This window comes from Aristolochia californica, unplaced genomic scaffold (assembly GCF_029961685.1).
Source record: "Aristolochia californica isolate CCGP_79_NKW_82.1479 unplaced genomic scaffold, dmAriCali1.0.hap1 SCAF_1, whole genome shotgun sequence".
Classification (NCBI taxonomy): domain Eukaryota; kingdom Viridiplantae; phylum Streptophyta; class Magnoliopsida; order Piperales; family Aristolochiaceae; genus Aristolochia; species Aristolochia californica.
In genome coordinates this window covers 59,663,620-59,687,858 of record NW_027181770.1, presented here as the reverse complement: position 1 = coordinate 59,687,858, position 24,239 = coordinate 59,663,620, and the positions used below count along the sequence as shown (strand labels likewise).

Here is a 24,239-nt window from a genome sequence, read left to right as displayed (position 1 = left end):
AAGATGCTAGAGGCTTACAGATTATTCTTCTTATTGTTTTACTTTTTACTAACAGTACAAAAGACGCAACAGAAGCAAGCAGACAATATGGACATTAGAAGTAACAGGGAATCTAAGCTGTGCATTGTCATACTTCTAAGATTTCAGAGCCTAGATGATACCTGGGGATGATGGACTACAATATGGTTATAGGCATCCAGGGTGAGAAAATCATCCAACATAGGAGTTGTGCACTGCTTGGTGAAAATCTTGCAAGCCTCTCTGTACATTCCACGTCTGAATTTCTCTCTTCCAACCTCTCTCTCTATCCTCGCAATCTCTTCTTCCACCACCCTACCGAACAGGTCCAAGGTGACCTTCACCCCGATACCGTCCCCATCCAGGACCGCCCCATACTTGAGCCATTGCCAGTTCTGCACTCTGCTGATCTCGGCGGTTGCAGCGTCCTCCATGAGGTTGTACAGAGGGACGGAGCCGGTTCCGGTGAGCCAGGCTGCCAAATACTGAATCCCCACTCGGGTGTTGAGCCGGAGACCTTCCATCGTCCTCACGCCTCTGGGCCTCTGCAGGAGATCGTCTTCAGTGATGTTTGCTGCGTCTTCTCTCTTCATGGTTTGGATTTGGTGAGGGGTGTGACCCATGTTGTTGATGAAGACTTCCATGATGGCAGGGATGAGGCCTGGGTGGGCTGCCCAGGTGCCGTCGTGACCGGCTCGCACCTCTCGTAGCTTGTCCTTGCGGACCAGTTCCAGGGCTGCCTCGTTTGCGACCGGATCATCTCTGATCGGAATTTGAGCTGCCTGGAGAAGGGGAAAACACAGACGAATCATCGTCAATCAATCAATTTCAATGGGGAGGAACGAGCTTTACCATTCCCCCCATGGCGTGGACTCCCCGCCGGTGACAAGTCTGGACAAGGAGGTCGGAGTAGCTCCTCATGAAGTGCTGAGCCATTCCGACCTGGAAACGGTCTGGTAGTAGCCGATCAGGGTGTGCCTGGAAGGTTTTGACATAGCTGAATATATAATCCCATCTCCCACAGTTCAACCCAACAGAGTGGTCTCTCAATTCGTACAAAATTTCATCCATCTGAAACACCGCCGGGAGGGTCTCTATCAGAACAGTAGCGCGGATGCTTCCTCTGGGTAACCCAGCAACCTTCTCCGCCCTTTCGAATGTACAGTTCCATATCTTTGCCTCCCTTTTCCAATTTTGGTGTTAGAAAATAGACGAAGAGAAACAACAAATTAACAGATGATGAACTCACCTGGAGTGCTCCATCTTTGGTAGGTAGAAGAAAGGCCCGTAACCTGCACCTTGGGTGGCGCGGAAATTGGCATGGTTGTGGTAAAAGTAAAGGCCGAAATCGACAAGGCAGCCGGTGGCGGGTTCGCCGTCGATGAGGACGTGAGCTTCCGGCAGGTGCCACCCTCGAGGCCGAACGAAGAGCTTGGCCGTTTGATTGTCGAGCTTGTAGGCTCTGTTCCTCGCTCGGTCGTGGAAGCTGATCGTCCTGTCCACTGCGTCCTTCAGGTTCACCTGTCCTCTCATCAGATTCTCCCACGACGGAGATAACGCGTCCTCGAAATCCGCCTGCAAAACACCCAAACCCCGCCGTCATTATTGCGTCGATGATATAGCGATATAACCGTCATCCAAAAATAAGCAGCCACATGCAGGAACAATATGGTTACAGACCATGAAAACCTTGGCGCCGGAGTTGAGGGCGTTGATGATCATCTTCCGTTCGACAGGGCCGGTGATCTCCACCTTGCGATCAGCCACCGCCGGCGGGACGGGCGCGCAGAGCCAATCACTCTCCCTCACGTACTTGGTGGCGGGATCAAAACCCGGTAACATCCCACCGTTGTACTTCCACTGCGCCTCTCTCCGGCACTCCATCGCATACTTGATTCGGTTCTGGAACTCCCGCTGCAGGTCGGCCACGAACTGCAACGACTCCCTCGTGAGTATCCTGGCGAACTCCTCGTCGTACCGACCTCGGATTTCGACGCCTTCAGGTACGTCGTAAGCACCCATACTCATCGACATGGTTGTGATTCCCACTTCTTCGTCTTCGTCTACGTCTGGTTATTTATACAGGATGATGTGTAGTGGATATGCATGGGAGAGGATGGCTGTGGGATGGCTAAATTTAGAGGAAGAGATGGCGGTATATGCGTAAGGGAGCTTGATATTTAGTGCCGTTTGGCAATCTTAATCTACAGTCTCCATGGACGTGTGAGTCACTTTGGAGACGGCGGCCACTGTTGACACTTGCAGCAAAATAAGTGGGTAACTCCAGGTTTAATTAAAAATCATAATTAACCATTCTTGGGTATAATTTTTCTTCTTCTAGTTTTCATTTTATTTAATAAATAATTAAAAAATCGAATAAACTATTAAAATTGATACCCTCATTATTCGGAGATCCATTCAAACCTTACAATGGCCTCGTTTATGTCGTAGGCTGCCAAAGAAAATTATCCAAGAGTAAGCACAGACGAAATAGCAAAGCCAATTGAAGAAAGAGGTATTGGATTTCAACTCTTCCTTTGTGATAAATGGTAACAAACTTAATCATTAGAAATATTAATGTCAGCATTAGATCTTCACCCTTGTTGAGTTCATACTTTTCCTTTCTTCTTCCTGCCTCTTTTCAGCATTTTGATGAAGAGAACTGTACTTGTCAAAACACGAAGCTCTGCTCACTGCCCCTTCCCATGCACACAAGGTGCTTGATAAAATGCTTGAATGAGAAAAACAGGGAGAAGGGACAAAAAGAAGACTAAGCCACTTACCTTGATAGAAAAATTGACAGTTGCCTATTACAATACGATGACTGTTCAGAGGGAGATCATATGGTTCTGCTCACCCCGGTCCCATGCTCCGAGAGTAACAGTGATGGACACTGTTATCAGATTCTCTTTCTCCTTAACTCTCAGACTACTTCTTGGACAGAAAAAGAAAAAAACCAAAACAAAAAATTAAGTTGTAGTCTGTACTCTGTTCTGTGCCTACTGGAACCTCATTTTTCAGTGATTCAATAAATGCCCAGAATGGAGGAACTTGTTTCAGGTAAAATTTGATATTTTCAGTGATTCATTTTTCATATCTACTCATTAAATTAACCAATGATGCCATATATCTTTCACCCATCTCTGCTCCACGTGAATCCAGACACAAGGACTTGCAGGTTGCTGCTGATCACTGGTCGCATCCTATTCGTACTGTCACTCTACTCCTAGACGCCCAAAACGGATACTAGCCGTTAAAAATCTCCATTTTTAAAACATTTTTACTTCTGTTTCCGCTCTCTCCACCGTATGGGGGTCAGGGCCAGAGTATTTTTCCTCTATGCTCACCCACTGGCACTACGACCTCTCCCCGAGAATCTTATTTTGAGATGCTTGCCATCTCTGCCTTCAGAGCCTTTCTCAGGTAAAAAGATTTTTTAAAATTTTTCACAGAACGTCTTTTACCAAGAAAGCTCAAGCCGTTTTTTAGTCCTTTCACCTTTTATTACTAGTTTAATCATAAACCAGCGCTTTTTAGCTTGGAACAGATCTTGATCCGTTTTTTTGTGAGTTTTTATGACTTCTTTGAGGGAAGTGAAGCTTATCCAGCAGAGCCTGTCTCGAATTTTTGCTTCTGCTTGATGGTATCCCGATTCAGGACTTTTATGGTGCAGTTTCCGGTGATCAGCTTTCTCTGTAAGGCCTGTGCGGATTTATGGTTTCGTGGCTTGAGTCAGTGGAGGTGAGTTCTCCCTGTAAATCTCATGGATATGTGTTTTTAGTTGGTTAATGCATGGTTAGTGAACCAGAGCTTCTGAGAAAAATGAGCTGTTTTTCCTTCAAAACCTATCTGGATTTGTACTTCTATTTGGCTATGAACTGTCGTATTCTGCTTTATCTGGTACATTTTGATGTCCAATATTACCTAAGGAATGGGATGTGAATTTTGGGACCAGATATAGTGGTTTGCATCTGCTATGCTGATTTCGAACCAGAGTTTATCTTGACATCAGGAATCTCAACCTGTCGTATGAGCTTTGCATAAACTATTATACCTCTGGTTTTGGCCTTCTGATCTGTAAATCTCATCTGGGTTTGATCTCACAGATAAAATTTTCATATTGTCTTAATCGTTTAAGATTAGAATATTCACGCATTTTTTGAATTTTAACTGGTTGATCTTGGTGCAGGTTCAGAGAAGCCATTAGATTTCAGACCAAACAAGGTGAAAAATGAGGGCTGTGGAGGACAAGGGGTGCTACATTGGTGGAGGCTTGGACAATTCAAGCAGTAATGCTAGCGGTTTCGAGTTTCATAAAGGAAATGGTTCATACAGGACACAGCGGCAAATCTTGGGTGGGCGCAGCAAACAGACTCCTTCTAAATGGGATGACGCCGAGAAGTGGTTAGCTGGCTTATCTGAGGGCGGTGCCGACCATGGCCACGGCAAAACCAAACCTCGGAATTCCAATGCCGAAGATAGAAGGCTTATTGCTCCCCATCCTCTTAAGGGGAAGGATTCTGGTAGCAGCACTGATGAAGGCACTGGTGATGTGAGAACTGAGATTCCGAACCAAGAAGAAGGAGAAACCAAGAAGATCGACTGTAATGAGTCATTTTGGCGGATCAATAAACCTATGGAAGATTCATTATCTGCTGTTAGATCAGTTTCTGTGAGAGAAATGGGGACGGAGATGACACCTATCGCTAGTCAAGAGCCTTCAAGAACGGCTACTCCAGTTAGAGCCACAACTCCAGCATTAAGGAGTCCAATCTCATCAAGGTCATCCACTCCAGGGAGAGTTCGGCAAGGAAATCAAGCAGTTGAGAATTACCAAAGTGGTCTCAACTCATGGGAGGGAAGGAATGACAACACAGCTTTCGGCAGGGCAAGTGGGCATGGATGGCAGTGCAGGGAAGAAGAAGAACCAGGTGGCTGTAAGATGACCGAGAATAAAAAATCAGAGCATGGGAGGAAGCCCGGTTCTTTAGAGAGCCGAGCCATTGCTTGGGACGAAGCAGAACGTGCGAAATACATGGCAAGGTCGTTTTTAGTACTTTTCCTCTTATATCTTCTTCGGCATTCTGCTTCTTCTTTCTGTTTTACAACTCTTACTATAAGGAAGTTCTGATCTTTATCCATTTTCTGGATGGGTATCTCCATTGGCATGAAAGAGAAACCCATGTTTCTTCGCATGGTCCTGTTAACACCATAATGAAGTTGAAGATTCTTACAAGCTAACCTCCCAAGGATTTGTGTTTACAGGTACAAGCGAGAAGAAGTGAAAATACAAGCTTGGGAAAATCACCAGAAAAGAAAAGCTGAACTGGAAATGAGGAAGATAGAGGTGCTTCTCTATTATGCTCTTCCTTGAAGTTGTACTGTAGTGCTAAAGTTGCAGTAGAGCCTGATTTGACTGCTCCAGAAAACTGAAAAAATATGCAACTCCAAACCAATTAAAATGCAAAACTTTCACAATCAGCTTTGGATAATTGCCTACCCGTGGTCAATATCTTGGAATCCATCTCATTGTGCTTATTAGCTCGTCTATGACACCTTATTATGCAAGTACAAATCTCAAGATGTTTAATTGCTCCTGTTCAGTTCCACCACCTCTGTTGCCAATCAGTTCTAACAAATAGATTCTATAACACATAGGTCAAGGCAGAGAGATTAAAATCAAGAGGACAAGAGAAATTGGCAAACAAGGTTGCTGCAACAAGAAGAATAGCTGAAGAGAAGAGAGCAAATGCTGAAGGGAAGCTGAACGAGCAGGCTGTGAAGACTTCTGAAAGAGCCGACTACATTCGAAGGACAGGTCATTTGCCATCGTCGTTCTCCTTGAAGTTGCCCTCTCTTTGCAGGTAATGACTTCAAAGCATTCCCCTCTCTCTTCTCTGTTCTGTAATTGTCAGTAAATTGATGTTTTCCTTCCATTATATTCCGGCAATAAGTACTATCCCCAGAAGTTTCCCTTCTCTTTTTATTCTGTTTTTTACGAACGATTCATACCCAGCAGAAGTTGAAAATTCCTCATCAGAGGTTCGAATTTCACATCCTTTTGGAGGAAACATGGAACGCGGATTTTGTTAAATTTGTCCAGAATTTCCCTGGGTACATGCACTAATGGATTGGTTTCAGCTGCGTACTGATAAAAAAAAAAAAAATCATCTCGGCTTTTTGCCTCTGCTTCCGCTTTTCCGCGTCCGTTAATGATGTCTCAAGAAAAACGTAGAAAGAAGAGGCAAAACTCATAGATGATTACTATCATCTTCGTCAGGTCTTCTTCTCCTTCTCTCTGTAATTCGAGCCAAGATTTGCAACACCTTATCCAGAAAGTCTTCCTTAACAACTTGCGTAAAACAATAGTAGAAAACAACCACAAAAGGCCTGAAAGCAGAGGCAGCTTCGTCGAATTAATATTAAAGAAATTATTTAACAGGGGCTTTAAGGATTTAAGTTCTTGGAAGAGTCTTCTTCGATTTCAGGCGAAGAAAAAAAGAAAACTACGAACCGAACATGTGAGATAAACAGTCCAACAAATCTGTAAAACAAAGCCCAACACGCCCAGTCCTAGAATTTCAATATCGAAGACAAACCACAACATTATAATGAACCAAGAAGAAGAAGAGAAAAACAGAAAGAAACTACATAAACTTGAAGAAACTAACAAAAAATTGATCAATCCAAATTCTTTCTGAAACTCAGAGAACATTAGAGAGCTTCTTACTGCTCGCTGATTTCGCTATCTTGGAAGATACCAAAACAATCCATCTCCTTTCTGCTCTTCTTCGTCCGCCCATCACAAGAGGTCAAAAGAATTGCAAAAAGATTGTAGAGAGTCTGTCAGACAACCGTGCGACCATCTCAGGCGGTCGAGACCAGCTGAGAACGATCCTCTACAGCTAAGAGATCAGCCCCTAAAGGAGATCTCAGCCGACAATCACGCTCTGATCGCACGGTCATGGTTCATCGACCAGACTTGGTTGCTCGTCTTTTTAGTGCTAAAGAAAACAAGATGTACGATCCTATAGAACAGATCCTGTTCAAGTAAGGTCGTGATAGCTAGGTTGAGTTGAAACACATTTAAACAAGGAAAAAATCTAGTGCATTCCCCATGTGGGACTAAAAATGGTAACAGGGAAGAAGACTAATATTAAAACGAAAGCAATTAAACTAAAATTAATCATCAAGTCTAGTAAAAATATTTTTTATAGGATACATATTTTCAAATAAAATCCCCTTATTAGAAAATTAGAAAAATATTTTTTAAAATTTTTCAAAGAAAATTTAATGGACTTATTAGTAACTTTACAAGGAAAATAAATAAAAATTAATAATTAATCTCATATATTATTGGATAAATTTTCAGTAAAATATAATAACATGTGGATATTATAAAAGTAAGGATTTGTCTAATCAATTATATATGTATATATATATAATTAAATAAATAATTTTAAAAAGTGAAAATATACTTTGTTTAGTTAAATAAAACTATCTCATAAAATTAAATCTGTAAAAATAATTTTGTATAATAAAATAGCTTCTTTTTTATTTACATAAATTTATATTTAAGTGTGAGAATTTAGATAGTAAAAAGTAACAATTTGATTAAGCATTTGTTAAAGTATTTTATTTTATATATATTTAATTATTTTAATTATTTATTAATGCAGATAAGTTAAAATATTTTATCAATAAATTTCTTATATATTTTCCGCTATCACTAAGACAATTTTTTATTTTATTTTTACCATTATGATGGTTGGTAAATGCAGCCAAAATCTAATTTCTTCTCTCTTAAAGAACTGAACCAAAACCATCTTCAATTCTCTCTACTTTATTCAGGGTATCAAAACAACATGTTATAGCAAAAGTATTAGAGTCTGTCAGACAACTGTGCGACCATCTCAGCGGTCGAGACCGACTGAGAACGATCCTCCACTGCTAAGAGCATCAGCCCCAAAGGGTGATCTCAGCTGATAATCACGCTCTGATCGCACAGTCCTGATTCATCAACCAGACTTGGTTGCTTGTCTCTTTAGTGCTAAAGATACAAGTTGTACGATCCTATAGAACAGATCCTGTTCAAGTAAGGTCGTGTTAGATATGTTGAGTTGAAACACATTTAAACAAGGAAAAACTCTAGTGCATTCCCCATGTGGGACTTAAAAAAGCCAAAATTCTAACACAGCCACAGGATTGCATTTTGTTTCCTCTCTCTTTCTCACTTCCCTCAATTGAAGCGTGTGCTATAAGAATCAATCGTTGCTACGTAAAGAAATATTACGGTTTTACCTTTTCTTTTTAGCTGGCAGCAATATTTTTAGTAAGAATTTTATTGCCTTATCAACGTTTTAGATTGAAATTGATTTTCTTAACAGTAGTTAGATGAACGATTGAGATGATTCTTAACAATAGTTAACTGCGATTCAATTATTTCATATCGTGCATCAAAGGTTGCCTATTGGGACAAAAAATCTTAATTTATTATTATTATTTTTTTATATTTAAGGAAAAATACCTCCCCTTTTTAATTGATCCTATTAAAGAAATACGGAGGATAGTAAGCAAAAATTGTCCCCACTAAATTTATTAAATTTGAAGGTAAATTAATTATTAATTATAATTTTTTTAAATAAAAATAAAAATTAGAATGGAGTTCATACTTGGATCACTCTTAGGTAGAAGTGAGTAAGAACCCTAAAAACTTGAGATGAGAGGAGCTCCTTTGTGAGTCTAAGAGGGTCCCCCCCCCCTTTTACCCTTGGCTAAAAAAACACCCCCTTTGAATAATAAGGATGTAAACAGTATTTAAATGAAATAGAATAAGTTACTCATATTTACACCAAACTACATGAGTTAAAGAACATGTTGTTACAGTAACTGTTATAAGTGAAAACTGCCCTAGTGTTCTTTCGATTCCTACCATCCAATTACACATTGCCAATCCAAACAATTGGTGCATCTAATCAAATCCACCGCCCACCAGGTGCTGCTCCTGGATGATAAGCTTCTCACACACCCAGTTCATCAGTTTATGACTGCATACAAGAGAACCAAAACTACGTTGATGAATTACTTATAAAAATTCAGATGTCATTAGCCAGGTTTATTTGATCGAATGAAGATTACATAGTATAGATCATGTTATTGTTCTCTTTTGAAACTGGGTCTGGTCAATATTGTTACAGAGATTGGTTATTCTGATTTCATCTATTTCCAGTAACAAACAGCAATGGTTGAGGCAATGAAAGCAGGATGCAAAAGTTAGACAAATCTACAGTTGATATAAAATGCATTTTATGTAGCAAAACAGATGTGATCAATGCAAAACCGGGCAATCTGATGTGCAATCACCATAAGCTGCAATTAAGATGAAAGCCTCTGCTGAACAAAAATTACCTCATTCTAATAACCACTAGGAAAGATGGGCAAAACACGACAACTATTTGGAGTTGGTTGCAACACCAGATGGAGAGATCACCAGTACTGGAATTAGGTCATGCAGCCAAGTTAATGAGAAGATATATATGATAAACAAGCGGTGGATATTGAAGCATATGAGTCCCTCGATGCATGTAAGACAGTATGAACAACAACGAGAATGCGGCACTACCTTTATCTCAAAATAGGGGCATAAGGAGCAGGGCAAGGAGAGACAGAGTGATCAGGTAATTGGGCTATCAGTTCCTCTGCTGCCTGAACACATGCATTCAACATCCTTTTTTCTAGGCTTATGAGTTGAGTGGCAACTCGTTTCTTCGGGTCAATGTTCGGATTTTCAAACTGATTTGTCACAAAAACAGGCAAAAATAAGCAGGAGAGAGAAAGAGACAGAAATCCCAGATAATTCTTCTACAAATTCTCGCACCACAGGCAGGAAAATCTGGGTCTCTAGATATTCATTCAGGAAAGAAAATTAAAAAATATACAACTCCTGTCGAAGAAGCATTACCAAAGCTTCATCTTCACTTAAGGTTGTTGGATATCTTGCAAGTCGAGCCTTAAAATAATCATAAAGTTGATCCAAAACCGCCCGTTCCATACACGGACTCACCTATTAACAATTGAAATTTATGTAGTCATGAGCTAATGATTTCACTAAAATAACAGCAACAACATGTATGGAAATCTTCCTTCTTCTTAACTTTTCTTTAAGACGGAAATAAGGATTTATTAAGGTAGCTCAACATGGAGTCAGGAATAAATGAAGACTAATATTAAAACAAAAGCAATTAAACTAAAATTATTCATCTAGTCTAGAAAAAATAAATTCATAAACTAAGATGAATAGGTTGCAAAGACAGTTTCAGCTTCAACAAGAACATACTCACATTCTAGGGATCAAATATAACTAACTGAAATGCAATTATCAACAATCCAAATGGGAAGTTGCCGATTTAGACCACTCACAGGACAAATTGGGCCCAGAGAAGAAATAACCGACTGCATCTCAGATGGATCTGAAACATAGCCTAATCGTAGATAAGGAAGCATATCCGAGATAGCCGCCTTCTCTCTTCCTACAAAAACCTGAAAGTGGATATGCCTTATGTTAAGCAAAACCAAATTACTGAGAATTACATAAAGTAAATAAGAATCGAGTCCTCTATACTTGAAACACTTGGACTGCCAGTTTTCCATTTCTTTGAGCTACCATTCTCTTGTCCTGATACTGGGGGTCCTCAGTATTCAAGCATGCCTGTTTCAAAGAATGAAGAGACAATAAGATAGTGGTGAGATATGAATAGGTAAAGAAACTTTCCCATGGCTAGACATCACCTCCACCACTATACGGTCATAAGGATTATCTTCATCTACAAAACCATAATTCAACAGCAACCTTGAATTTGGTTGTGGGCCACACCTGCACATTCTACAGGTGGTAAAGGCATTGATAATGCTAGATCATGCATAATGGCTGCAGCCATGTTATCTAACAAGCAGACAGACAAAATCCAGATCAGAGAACTCATATATAAGTAACAAGATAATACCATACAGCAATTGCGTCACCAGCTTTATAAGGACGGTCTACCACCAGTTGAACAGCATCATCTACAGCAGTCAGCATTGCCTTACAATTACTTTTGTAAGTCAGTAGTGGTGGCCCTAAAGGAACAAGTGCGAATCTTCGGGCCAATGGGACTTTCTAGTTCAGTAACAAGAATCAAAATAAAATCAGTTGGTCCCAAGAAGCAGAAGCATCAGAAAAAAAATCTTTTTCTTTTCATTAATTTTCTTTACTTTATCTGAATTCAGCCATACAGTCAACATTTGAAGCTAGATGGCAAATAAGTGAAAATATCAAGTCCTTAAATAACTCCCCACACCCACCCTTTCCTCTTCTTCCACTATTAGAGAAGACATCTAGGTTTAGTTCATCTGAGAAGCAGCCAATCTGAAGACAAATTTCCAGTGTAAGGGCCATTTATATGGTCTGCAAGTCTTGACTTTGCACTCATGACACGGTCATAAATATATTGCACGGTACTTTCCCACAGACCCAGCATACCAAAAAAGGGAAAACAAGGTAAAGCCATCACAAGATACCTGCAAATGCACAACACAAGACTGAACTGCAACAAAAGCCTGCTTGAAAATCTCGAAAGGAAAAGCCTCGGTGGGTATATCATATGGATATTGCTGCAGAATACATATAAAAGTAATCACAATTTATGGTCGCTATAAAGTAAAGCAATTAAAGCCTCTTCATAAATACAATGCGAAAAAGAAAAAAAAAGAAAAAAAACCTATTTCCATATTTTACTTAGAAGAAACAAGTAAACAACCTGAAATAGAGAACCAGCCATAAACCAAACTGTGTCTAGTTCATTATACTCTCTTTTGATACCTTCATCCCTTTCAAGTACTTCAGCCTGTATATTTCCAAGAGGGCAAAAATTCAGTACCTTTTAATTTAGAAAGCAATTTTAACATAATACAAGAAAAAAAACTGTGCATTATGAGGCATCAATAAAATGGTTGAGTACAAAGATATCAGAGTATCGTGCAAAGACCCGGTAGCAAAGATTACCCATGTTGGGCTGCCAGTCAGGTATGCTAATTCACTTGCAGACCATAAAAGTGGAGATTCAACAGCTAGCTGTCCTCTTCCTCTCTGGTGATCAAGTTCCCTGATAAAAGGATACCAGAAAGACTGCTTCCCTTGCTTCTTTTCATACATGAGATACAATGCCAGGCAAGCCAGTTCTGACAATTTGTTTGTTGTTAATAATTCAGCTGCATAAAGAACCAAAATGTTTATTAACAAAAAATTGGCTGATCCTAGTAGTTCATTGAAATATGTATGAGAGTAAAAATACTTCAGCTCATCATAGAAAACCACATCTCTTTTTCATTCTGATCACAAAGGAGCAGCCCCAAGAAACCCTACCCGTGAAACTTGAACCCATTCCCCCAGGTACAAAGCTTCACTGTATTTTTTGACAATCTTCATGTTCAACTACACGCAGACCAAAGAAAAGGGCAGGTAATTTGCAGGAGACTAGAAACTCTCCCCATTATAATCCATAGGATGATCTGGAACATTCTCAAAGATTTACATAAGGTGAATCATTTAGACAAGCAAATACAAATTCAAAAGTAGAATTATGCACCTCGTAGCAGTTAAGCAATGCATTCCTGAATTCTTGTACGAGTAGGCCTCACTTCAATGTGATGCATTTTTAGATAAGTCCAAGCGCATATTAGGTGCAAAACTTTCTTTGCACATGCTGCTATATTTTGAGCATTTATAAAGACAGATTTGCACAGATAAGGCAGCTCAAATAGAAGGTTTTTGAATTGACTGTGTTTTAATACATCTAATATTAAAGCTTCTAACAGTTAAAAGTTGAATTTTGACTTTTTCCTCCTCAGGCCTCACAAAATAGCTACTTCCTTCACAAACCCTAATAGTTAAGAGAACAAGAGCTCTTAAGACTGTCTCAGTTTCTAAAAAACACAAACAAATTAATAAAGAGAAGAAGAAAAAATTCCTACCAATGGTTTCATTGCCCAAAACTCTATCCAGTGTGACAACCAACGAGTTCGGAACCGAGAATGCCACATCCCCCGCCTACAGAAGACCACTTAATTTCAACCAGGAAATACAACATCAACCCTATTAAATAGAATTGAACAACCCCACAATCACCTCCAAATCTTCACAGGCAGCAATAAATTTAATTGGCCGGTGGTTCCCATCACGCGAAGGCCTTTCTCTTAGAACGACCTTACAAGGGGGCAATCCTTCGCTATGCAGCCAAGATTTCAAATCCCCAACCTCCTCGAGCACCCCAGGTTTCGAATTGCCCTCTTCTTTCCGCGAACCGGCGATCAATGTACCTGCGCCGCAGGCAAAGTAATGATTCACACGACGGTTTGTCTGAAATGTGACCAATTTCTTGACCTGCCGGGGAATCGGATTAACAACCCTAGAAAGGACACACACAGGCGGACAAGAAGACGAGGAAGACACAGTACGAGGGCGGGAGAGAATACTGGTAGTGTTCAAGTAAGTGACCTCCATGACCAACCCCGTCTTGCTATTTCTCAGAGAGAAAACGGAGCTTCCACGGAGAAAGATGAAAAATGAAAAGGAAAGCTGCCAAGTGCCAAGTTTTTTTCTTTTGTTTTTCTGTTTTTTTTTTCTCGCCTGGTTCTTGAATCGCTTCGGAAAAGGAGATAAGAAGCAGCGATGGCAATTGGCCACTGGTGCAGTTGATATTTTCGTGGGAGAAGCCAGAAGCGCGACTGCCAGTCTGGGGCGATGCCCTTTTCGGGAATCGTCAGGGCAAGACATGTTGACAGGTGATGTAATCTGATCCGTTACTTCTGAAGGCCAGATTAAACCAATTGACAACCAGATAAGATATTTTGTTCTCTTGAATGTGTCATCCTTGGCCCATATTCAGTTAAAGTGGCTATTTGTTATGGATAATGCCATTTAAATTTAATAAATAATTTCAATTATAAATCTTCTAATATCATAAAAATAAATATTTATGATATTTGCCAAGCAATTATAAATCTGATCCCTTATGATTTATATGAGGGGATCTGCTTAATTTTAACCATTTTTTTACATTGTTTGTTGTTCACAATTGCCAGCATTTTGCTTCTCTAATGTTGTCTTTTTTTATTATTTATTTTGGAGAATTATTTTTCATGTTTATTAATCTCAATATGTGAAAGAGTTAAGGTTAAAAATAAATAAATTTTGCTCTAAAATTATATGATTAGTGTGAAGTTAGGTTAAGGCTCATCTCATGATGACTAGACAACTTCGAAAACTTCTTTCCTAACTAACAAGCTCAAGATCTTTGTACTTTCTAATCCATGTGCCCCTTCAAGTGTAAGCCCTATTTTTTGTGGCTTTATGAGTAAATAATTTAAGTGTAGACCATCTTTTGTGGCTCTACGAGTAGATCAATTTAAGCGTAAGCCATCTTATTCCTTAACACGATTACAGATGACATGTGTACCTTGATCAATTCTATTTTGTTCTTTTTGGAGGAGAATGTGCCAAAAAAGAAGACATCCCAAAGATTAGTAGGGAAAAGTGTACCTGTCAATAAGCATTTACCAAGAAACACCTTAGCCAAGTTATCTAGAATACTATTTTCTAATTGAAGAGTATGCAAAAATGTCTCACCCAAGGCACCGGCACCCGTTTACACTAATGGTGGAGTCTCCCTCCACCTAAGGAGTGTGAATGTAGTGGCTGCAATGCGGATGCCATGCACGAGTGGATGGGTCGAGCAAAAGAGAAGCATTCTTCGGAGTGCCCAACCTCCCTTAGGTAATGCCCAACGACCCTGTTGGTAATGCCACCCAAATAATAAGAATTGACATACTAATTGTAGTAGATAAACAAGACTTTTATAAGAATTCTATTTAGTAATTTCAGAAGATTCTTGACTTATTTATTGCACATACTTTGAATGAATCGTAACGATAAGTCTTCAATTGAATGAATCATGACGATAAGTCTTTTACAACAAATATTACTTTCCACGTATCACAATGTAACTTTTTCCTTTGAATGAGAACCATATGTGGTACATATATTTATGAATGAACTTCCAAATACTCACTTAGGATCACCAAAATTTAAGTATACATTGTCATTCTCTAAACTTCATGTGTACAACTAAATAAAAGAAGACAAATATAAAATCAATAAAGTTTTTTTTTTCAATTGATAAAATGTGATACAAATATAGAGGATATCTCAATCACATAAAAACTATATAGTAGAACTGAGTCTAATATGTTCAACATGTCCTTTATAAGGGATATGTGGGTAAACCTTTTCTCAACAGATCAACAATCATTATTCCAATGATGATGTGTTTTACAACCACTTTGTTTGTTTTGCATGTTCTCGAATAGTTAAATACTTAGGGGGGTTAGTCAACATGAATCAGGAGATGATCTTCATCCTAATTACTTAGTTTATCTAGTGAAGTCGTTAGTGGTGCACCAACATTGGGTTCATGTTGATGAAGGAGATGAAGTCGAAGAAGACGCCCAAGGCTTAATTTGTGGAATCAGGAATCCCAAGTTTTTTTTCGAGTCATGCACATAAATCATCTAGATACGTCGCTTCCCTTCCGCCTGATTTTTTTTCTTTCTCCCCCTGCTCTCTTCTCCCTCTTGGCTTCTTCCTCTCGGTCTCCTTCTCCCTCTCTTCTCCCTCTCGGCCTGCAACGAGCGACAGGGTGAGCAACCAATGTCGACACCGATAATCAACGGGGGGCCGACGTTGGACGTCTTACGAGGGTTGACAGTGGATGCCATCAAACCGCCTCTACACGTGGCTTGAGGTTGAAGACGACCTCCAACACACAGAAAATAGAGTTAATAAAATATATTTATTAAATAAAATAATTATTTTTTAATATATTGATAAAATCATATATTTATTTATTTTTTATTACTATTTTAAATTAGTGATTTAAGAGTGGTCAATTATTTTTGTTTAATTATTTATTTTTTATGTTAAAATATATCTTATGTTATTAATAAATAATTTTATTTATTTATTATATTTGCTTTTGTTATTTTTTTACTTTTTATTTATTTATTTTATAATTAATCAATGTACAACTAATTGTCACACGTATCTATAGTATTAATGTATAATAAACTGCAATCATTAATTAAAGTATTATTTTATTTAATTAATTAGCATATTAATATATTTTAATTAATATTGCATAAAAAATACATCTTGTGTTATTAATAAAATATTTTTTATTTATTCGTTATATTTATTTTTAATTGTTCTATTATTTTAGTGATTTAATAGTGGTTATTAAAATTATGTTAAATCAAGCATTTGATCAATTATTTATGTTTAATTAACCCATTTTTTAAATTAATAAAATCAATGATTTTAAATTTAATGGAAAAATATTATTAAGTAATAATATGTAAAAATATGTAGTGTGTTAAAGTTAGTATTTGATCAATTGTTTTTGTTTAATCATTCATTTTTATGTTAAAGTATATCATATGTTATAAATTAATAACTTAACTTATTATATTCGTTTATATTATTTTAACGTTATTTATTTATAATTAATAATGTGCACAGTTAATTGGCTCACATAATTATTGTATTAATATAAAATAAACTGTAATCATTAAATAATATAATATCTAATTTAATTAATTAATATATTAATATATTTTAATTCTACATTAAATTACTTGTCCGTGTAGTAATCATGTTTGTTTTACCTAATTTGCGGTTTAGGTATTATTTTTTAATTAAGTATATTATTACAAGTTACTCATTCTCTTGTTTTTTTATATTTTTCCCATTTTCGGGCACTAACACTAGAAATTGTTTTCGAGTACCAAACTTGAAGTTGAAGTTTATGTAGATGATTCAAATGAATTTGAAGTTGAATATGAAGTTGAAGTTCAAATTTGAAGTTTGTTGCCTAACCCCCCCTTAATATCAATGTGTTTACTACAATTTTCGCTCTTATTGTTCTTGGTAAAAACCACTGCAGTAAAATTATCACAGGCTAAAACTAAATTTCCGACCCTTACATAACTCAAATTGTGTTTTGTGAACTGCCTTAGTTGGAACCTTATTTTGTATATATACTGTAGTTTTTAGAGTTTCATTCCACAAAAACAATGGGAGATCGAAGCTAATAATCATACACCTTACCATATCCGTTAATGTTCGATTTTTCCTTTCGGCTACACAATTTTGAGTATTGTGTCACAATACCTTGTTTTTCAAGAAACCTTGTAAATGGACCTGGCAAGTGTATTTTTTCAATGTACCTACCATAATATTCACCACCTCTATGTGACTTCACAATCTTAATATATTTGTGTAATTATTTCTCTACTTCTGCTTAAAATCATGTAGTGATTTACTTCTATCATAAAACAAATAGAGATACATATATCATGTATAGTCATCAATAAAAATAAAAATAAATTCCTGACCATTAAAACATGCATCATAAGGACCTGAAATATCTGTGTATAATTTTTAAAATATCAGAAATCCTTCTGGCACATTTCTAGTACTTGTTAGTTTACTTTCCCTTAATGCAATCCACACAAGTACCAAAATCAGTAAAATCAAGAGCCTCAAGCACTCCATCATTTATTAATATTTTAATTCTATAGATGGAGATATGACCTAATCTCCCATGCCACAACATAGATGATTTCGCTTTTGTAACACCACGCTTCATTTGTACCATGCACAATTATAAGACTATAATCAAGGTAAATTTTTTTAAAGAAGTTTAAATAACCTATCATGTAAAATAAATTTATATGACCTATTACAAAACCAGTATTTAAGATGAGTCTAGAGGTCCTAACCGTCTCCACATGTAAACACATCTTCTTTCTTGAATAAATAGTATATTCATTTTTTGTTAGTTTAAGAAGTTCTACATGGTGTTGGCAACATGGATAGTAATATCATGCCAAATGTTATAAAAAACATTAATATTATTAGATTCAAAATACACTAAAAAAATGAGATTACCTTTTCTAGTCAATGCTTTAATTTGGGATAAATCTTCTTTATATGTCATTTCTTCTTGGAAAATAAACATTTGACATCGCGTCCTTATAAATTTGATTAAGAGGCATTTTTCTTTCCCTTTCTTAAATGATTTATTGTCACGAGTTGTCAAATGTATATTTTCAATCCTTTCTCGATTCAGCCTTTATTCTTTATCTTATACACATATGGTCGAAAGTTCATTAATTGATAATTTATCATTTATGTGTGTTATAAGAGATTTTGAAGAGTTTGTATTCAGACAGAAGTGAGTAAAATATGAATTAAACTAGAAATGACTCGAACATCTCAATCTCCAACGATTTCAGTCTTATTGCTATGTCCGGCATCTGCATGATGTGCTAACACACACCTTCAATGCCAGTAAATTTCACGAAACACAATTTTTTTTCATTAGGGTGTTGACTAATGCATTGTCAGAAGTTTCAAATTAATCCTGAATAGCTTGAACATATTCTTTTGCTTTGGTACAATCAGGGATGGATCTACAAATATTTTTTCCAACGTGACATTTGATAAACATCAAACTTAAATGATTAAATCGATCCCAAAAATCATACGATGTTTTCTCAATGTGGGTACTAGATTTCGTGGGCCTTGAAGGTTCATCCACTCAGAGTGCCAAATCAAATTCCATGTACACGAATGTTAGGGGAATTTTCTCCTTCTAATAAACATAGTTGTCATCATTAAGTGGAATAATATTGGAAGAATAAAAAATCAAAACAAATAAAGTTTGAACAACTACAAAATAAACAACAATATTTACTAAAACATGAGATAAAACCAAATATTGAATACTTACCCATTTAAATAAATTCAAACAAATAAATCAACATGTCATTATAATATTTCTTTTGGGTTTAGATTTTTTTTTTTGAAATTTTTTATCCCATCCTAATTAATCACTTAAATATAACAATTAGTCTATGGGGTTAAATTATTATATCTCCATGATTAATCACAATTTTGATATCATTAACTTTATATGACTAATCTTAATATCACTAGACATTTTTATAATTAAAAATATTGTGGCTATTACTCAATTACTCAAATATAAAAAAATATGACAACAAATTAATTGACTAAAATTTATGTCAACAAAAAACATGCATAAAAAAATAAAGTATGCATAAAACCTAAATAAAATTTTCACAATAAAAAAATTAAAAATAAATGTACATACAATTATTTAAATCATATGCATTAAATAAAAAATGGAAACCAAATATACTATTTTCTAGTTATTAATATCAAAATTAAATAAATCAAATAATAGCCCTTAAAAGTGAGATGATTGTCTTGGGTTCAAATCCTATTAATCACCACCCAAAAAATTCGCTTTCCCAGAGTTCTTTTGCCTCGGTTTTTCAAGGTTCACAACCACACATGAAATTTGAAAAAACAGAAAAGCTGAAACTGGAGAAACCCAGGAATAGTAATATGCGAGAGTCGAAAAGAACAGGAAAGAAGCCTCAGAAATGATAGAAGATTGTTCTCATGGAGCCAATCAAACGATGTAGGCATCATCTCAATCAAATCATCAAAGGCCCTCCAAACAAATACGAAACAGCCAATTTCTTGAAGATTCTTAAAATTCGTAACACATGAAATTGAAGAAAGAAAGTCCTCGAGAGATAAACGGCGGAAAGAACGGAATTAAGTGAATCTGAAAGAAGCTTCTTCTTATGGAATCATCAAACGCCTCCAAGCAAATATGAAACTGCCAATCTGTTAAAAATCGGTACCTGTGAAAACCAGATGAACAAGAAGCGCTGTCAGTCGATTAGGCTGTGGCTGCTGCTCCGCCTGCTTTAATTTCATTTCCTAAGGTGCCTGATTGCCTTTCGCTCTTTATTTATTGCCAACTATGAGTGTTACAGAGCCTCGCGATTTAAGTATCATTAAAACTTAAAAAAGTTGATCAGGGAGGAGGCGACGGCGGCGGCTGCTTTAGGGGACCATCAAACGATGCTATGAAACTACACCGAATTTATTCACAGCGAACGACAGACACGTAGCGGACAACCGACAAATACGAAATATTCAAACCGCGTTATGACATGGACTTTACCGAATGATCGGGACCTGCCTCACCACGAACCTTGTCGTAACTTTTGTATCATCAGCTGCCTCACCATGAACCTTGTGATCACGTTCCGCTGGATTCGAAAAATTATATATGGTGTAAAACATACCACAAGGTTGGCAATGGAAAAAGGAGTTGTACGAATATTTATTTACATCCATTAAGAGGGATATTTATATATATATTTTATAAGTGTGGAGATGTATTTTTTTTATGAATAATTATGTGATTTTGTGATCCCATTAATCACTCTTAAATTCTCCATATATAGTTTATAAAACCTTTATTGTTAAATTTGGGTCGAAGGTCCTATCCCAAAATAACTAGCAACTAAAGAAATCTCTTCTGTCAACTAATAAATGCAAGATCTTTATACTCATTATTGTATGTGAAATTATCCTTAACAGCTATTTAAATCGACGATGTGAATGAGAAAAGATAACAGAAATTGAATTTTTATTCTTGAGTTAGTATCAGAGTTGGAGAATCCTACTCTCCTTGTCTAAGAACAAAGCAGCAGTTCTGTTCCCATAGCCGAAGAGCAGAGTAGTAATTCTGTTGCCAAAAAAAAAAGAGCAAGTTTGCTATGTAGTCACTTTAAACGAAGAGCTGGTTTAAACCAGCTTTATTCCCAAATGCCGTTGATGTCGCCAATGATCGCACCATAAGCCTGATGCAGAAGGAGACGCACTGTTGTCTTCTTTACTGTCGCCAACAAAACCAGGTCGTCGCCGAAGACAAAGAGCTCGGCCTTCCAATGCATCACAATCCCGACGAAGAAAGAGAGCCTCCTTTGCCGTTGTCGTTGTGAACAGAATCCTCGCCAAAGAAGACTGAAGGAATTTTCAAATGTCGCCAAACCACCACTCGGCCTTCCAACGCATCACTAGCCTGACGAAGAAGAAGAGTCTCCTCTACCGTCACCGTGAACATAACCACTGCTAGAGAAGACCGATGAAATTTCTGATCGTCATCGACGCCTAGCCACCGCTTAGCCTCCCTACAAACCGCACCACCAGCCCGACCGATGAAGGAGCATAGCATTGTCTCAACGAAGATGAAGGTAAATAATTTTTTTTTTCCGCTTAACTTAGGTCCGTAGTTGTTTGATTATTCGCCGAGCAACCCGGGTTCGGACTGGACCACGATCAAAAGCCCAAACCAAGTTAACCCAGCGGATCAGATCAGATCTCGAACCAAACCGAAATTAGAGACCCAAACCGGGTCAACCTAGCGAACCATACCAAATCCATATCCAGACAAAAAAAAAATAGCTGCAGAAAGCGAACCAGACCAGTTTTGTGGGTGATTTTATTATGATTATCACCAATTTTCTTGCATCATGTTGAAGGAATCAAAACTAGGGGCGTATTTGTACTCACTGTGGTGAGACTGGGCATACAAAGTAAAGATGCTATGAACTTATTGGGTTTTCAGAATGGTAAGATCTTACCAAAGTGTCTCGCAAACGAAACAATAAACCAAATAATCATGCTTCCATTGCAGTAAGATAACCCTCTGGCGCTAGAAAGAAGGCATTAGTTTTAATTGCTACATCTAGTAAGATTCTTAATACTTTTGCTCTTAGTAATAATAGTGAATAGATAATTGATTATGGTGCTACTAATCATATGACTTTTAACAATCTTTATGTTAAAATTATGAAACCATCTGAACAACATATCATACCTACAACAAATAGTACTCCCTTTCACGTTATTGGAGAAGGTTCTATTACCCTCACTGAAAATCTGAGTCTTAGTTGTTCCAACCCTCAATTATAATTTATTATTAGTGGGTCAAATAATTCGCACTTTCCATTGTATTAAATAAATATATTAAATAAATAAAAATAAATTATTTTATAAATAAAAATTATAAATTAGTGATTTTTATGACTATAGTTTAATTTTTCCTAACTTAGGAAAAATTAAACCATCGTCTTGCACATCGTCTTCCTCAGCGGCAACGGGCAACGACGACAACCAATTAGTAGACATTTTTATATTCCTTCCCTAATTGTTATATTTCTTTATGATGGGATAAAAAAATATCTCTAAATGAAGTTTTTAGGGTGGTGGGCAACTAGATTTTTTTTTTGAAATTTTTTATCCCATCCTAATTAATCACTTAAATATAACAATTAGTCTATGGGGTTAAATTATTATATCTCCATGATTAATCACAATTTTGATATCATTAACTTTATATGACTAATCTTAATATCACTAGACATTTTTATAATTAAAAATATCGTGGCTATTACTCAATTACTCAAATATAAAAAAATATGACAACAAATTAATTGACTAAAATTTATGTCAACAAAAAACATGCATAAAAAAATAAAGTATGCATAAAACCTAAATAAAATTTTCACAATAAAAAAATTAAAAATAAATGTACATACAATTATTTAAATCATATGCATTAAATAAAAAATGGAAACCAAATATACTATTTTCTAGTTATTAATATCAAAATTAAATGAATCAAATAATAGCCCTTAAAGTGAGATGATTGTCGTGGGTTCAAATCCTATTAATCACCACCCAAAAAATTCGCTTTCCCAGAGTTCTTTTGCCTCGGTTTTTCAAGGTTCACAACCACACATGAAATTTGAAAAAACAGAAAAGCTGAAACTGGAGAAACCGAGGAATAGTAATATGCGAGAGAAAAACGGAATAAGGGGAAGAGTTACGAATAATAAGCGAGAGTCGAAAAGAGCAGGAAAGAAGCCTCAGAAATGATAGAAGATTGTTCTCATGGAGCCGATCAAACGATGTAGGCATCATCTCAATCAAATCATCAAAGGCCGACACTCGAGAGAAAAACGGCGGAAAGAACGGAATTAAGTGAATCTGAAAGAAGCTTCTTCTTTATGGAATCATCAAACGCCTCCAAGCAAATATGAAACCGCCAATCTGTTAAAAATCGGCACCTGTGAAAAGCAGATGAACAAGAAGCGCTGTCAGTCAATTAGGCGGTGGCTGCTGCTCCGCCTGCTTTAATTTCATTTCCCAAGGTGCCTGATTGCCTTTCGCTCTTTATTTATAGCCAACTACGAGTGTTACAGAGCCTCGCGATTTAAGTATCATTAAAACTTAAAAGTTGGTCAGGGAGGCGGCGGCTGCTTTAGGGGACCATCCAGATTCGTTTTTATTTATTTATTAAAATTTATATATATTCTAATTATATAATTATATTATATTTATTTATATTTACTTATTATATTATTATATATTGGATTTGGCCTCTTTCAGTCTTATGAGAAGGGGACACGGTTCAGGACACAAAAAAAAAAATTCTTTAAATAAACTTCCGCTTGGTGAAGGTGAAGTTTGGGGGTAGTAGAGATCGAACAATTCCTTCTGTCGTGTATCCCCGATTGATGCAACCTCAGATGCTTCAATTATCGATTTTAGCCTTGAGTGAAAGTATCTTTCTGATCGGATCAAATAAGTAAATATCTTTCATAACCTAAATATCGGATTTGTTTGTGACGCTGAAACAGACCTCCGATACAGAAGATGAAATCGGGAAATAGATCCTCACGGACAGAAAAAAGATTGCAGTCAGTTTGTATGTCCCATAATAGGTCCCAGTCCCATTCTTCTACCCTTTCCCGGGAGTTCGATGACTATTCATAGCACCGTATGAGTAGGCCCGGCAAAACCCTTGTATGGCTTCTTCTATTTCTCTATAAAAAGAAATATGACCAACTGTGGTTCGAATGTATATACAAAGGATGGTCTTGAATAATCAAAACCCCTATCTACTTTTTTACCGCAAGGACCCGAACTAAACAATTTGTGTCTCACTCGATCATTAGTCACTGAGAGGCCAGAAATATATCTCTGTTCGACAGAGACGTAGCAGTCAACCGACCAATACGTAATCCAAACCGACGTTATGAACTTTACCGAATGATCGAGACCTAAAGAGTGATATTTATATATATTTTATAAGCGTTGAGATGTATTTTTTTATGTGATTTTGTAATCCTATTAATCACTCTTAAATTCTTCATATATAGTTTATAAAACG

The 24,239-nt window shown here is 36.8% G+C and overlaps 3 protein-coding genes and 2 non-coding genes across 5 annotated transcripts; 1 reads left to right on the top strand and 4 right to left on the bottom strand.

The window, feature by feature from the left end:
• Nucleotides 1-143: 143 nt before the first annotated feature.
• Nucleotides 144-2,052, bottom strand: LOC137964444 (malate synthase, glyoxysomal). The gene is made up of 4 exons (XM_068811353.1): nt 1,699-2,052; nt 1,268-1,593; nt 871-1,201; nt 144-800 (listed from the first exon to the last, which is right to left on the bottom strand). Exons 1-4 carry the CDS (start codon nt 2,050-2,052, stop codon nt 144-146), a joined length of 1,668 nt encoding a protein of 555 aa, XP_068667454.1.
• A 1,632-nt stretch (nt 2,053-3,684) lies between these two features.
• On the top strand, nt 3,685-6,122 carry LOC137964428 (uncharacterized protein At3g61260-like). The gene is made up of 4 exons (XM_068811352.1): nt 3,685-3,759; nt 4,208-5,061; nt 5,284-5,365; nt 5,677-6,122. The coding sequence occupies exons 2-4, from the start codon at nt 4,250-4,252 to the stop codon at nt 5,884-5,886; spliced, it is 1,104 nt and encodes a 367-aa protein (XP_068667453.1). The 5' UTR covers nt 3,685-3,759; nt 4,208-4,249; the 3' UTR covers nt 5,887-6,122.
• A 736-nt stretch (nt 6,123-6,858) lies between these two features.
• On the bottom strand, nt 6,859-7,078 carry LOC137965485 (small nucleolar RNA U3). The gene has a single exon (XR_011116080.1). It is a non-coding gene; the product is annotated as a small nucleolar RNA U3 (small nucleolar RNA).
• Nucleotides 7,079-7,904: 826 nt separating this feature from the next.
• Nucleotides 7,905-8,123, bottom strand: LOC137965499 (small nucleolar RNA U3). Its single transcript, XR_011116084.1, has one exon. It is a non-coding gene; the product is annotated as a small nucleolar RNA U3 (small nucleolar RNA).
• A 668-nt stretch (nt 8,124-8,791) lies between these two features.
• Nucleotides 8,792-13,822, bottom strand: LOC137953567 (uncharacterized). The gene is made up of 13 exons (XM_068800999.1): nt 13,184-13,822; nt 13,030-13,105; nt 12,062-12,267; nt 11,817-11,903; nt 11,578-11,670; nt 11,022-11,176; nt 10,807-10,891; nt 10,640-10,726; nt 10,438-10,557; nt 9,980-10,081; nt 9,641-9,810; nt 9,427-9,513; nt 8,792-9,065 (listed from the first exon to the last, which is right to left on the bottom strand). Exons 1-11 carry the CDS (start codon nt 13,556-13,558, stop codon nt 9,643-9,645), a joined length of 1,554 nt encoding a protein of 517 aa, XP_068657100.1. The 5' UTR covers nt 13,559-13,822; the 3' UTR covers nt 8,792-9,065; nt 9,427-9,513; nt 9,641-9,642.
• Between the last annotated feature and the right edge of the window lie 10,417 nt (nt 13,823-24,239).

Excerpts from the sequence above, each read along its gene's own strand:
- LOC137964428 (XM_068811352.1), top strand. The coding sequence starts at position 4,250 with ATGAGGGCTGTGGAGGACAAGGGGTGCTACATTGGTGGAGGCTTGGAC. Across the intron at positions 5,062-5,283 it reads CGTGCGAAATACATGGCAAG|GTACAAGCGAGAAGAAGTGA; the intron begins GTCGTTTTTAGT and ends TTGTGTTTACAG. Across the intron at positions 5,366-5,676 it reads TGGAAATGAGGAAGATAGAG|GTCAAGGCAGAGAGATTAAA; the intron begins GTGCTTCTCTAT and ends TATAACACATAG.
- LOC137964444 (XM_068811353.1), bottom strand. The coding sequence starts at position 2,052 with ATGTCGATGAGTATGGGTGCTTACGACGTACCTGAAGGCGTCGAAATC. Across the intron at positions 1,594-1,698 it reads CCGGCGCCAAGGTTTTCATG|GCGGATTTCGAGGACGCGTT; the intron begins GTCTGTAACCAT and ends GGTGTTTTGCAG. Across the intron at positions 801-870 it reads TCCACGCCATGGGGGGAATG|GCAGCTCAAATTCCGATCAG; the intron begins GTAAAGCTCGTT and ends CCCCTTCTCCAG.
- LOC137953567 (XM_068800999.1), bottom strand. The coding sequence starts at position 13,558 with ATGGAGGTCACTTACTTGAACACTACCAGTATTCTCTCCCGCCCTCGT. Across the intron at positions 12,268-13,029 it reads TTTGGGCAATGAAACCATTG|CTGAATTATTAACAACAAAC; the intron begins GTAGGAATTTTT and ends TTCTTTATGCAG. Across the intron at positions 10,082-10,437 it reads CTCTGGGCCCAATTTGTCCT|GTGAGTCCGTGTATGGAACG; the intron begins GTGAGTGGTCTA and ends AATTGTTAATAG.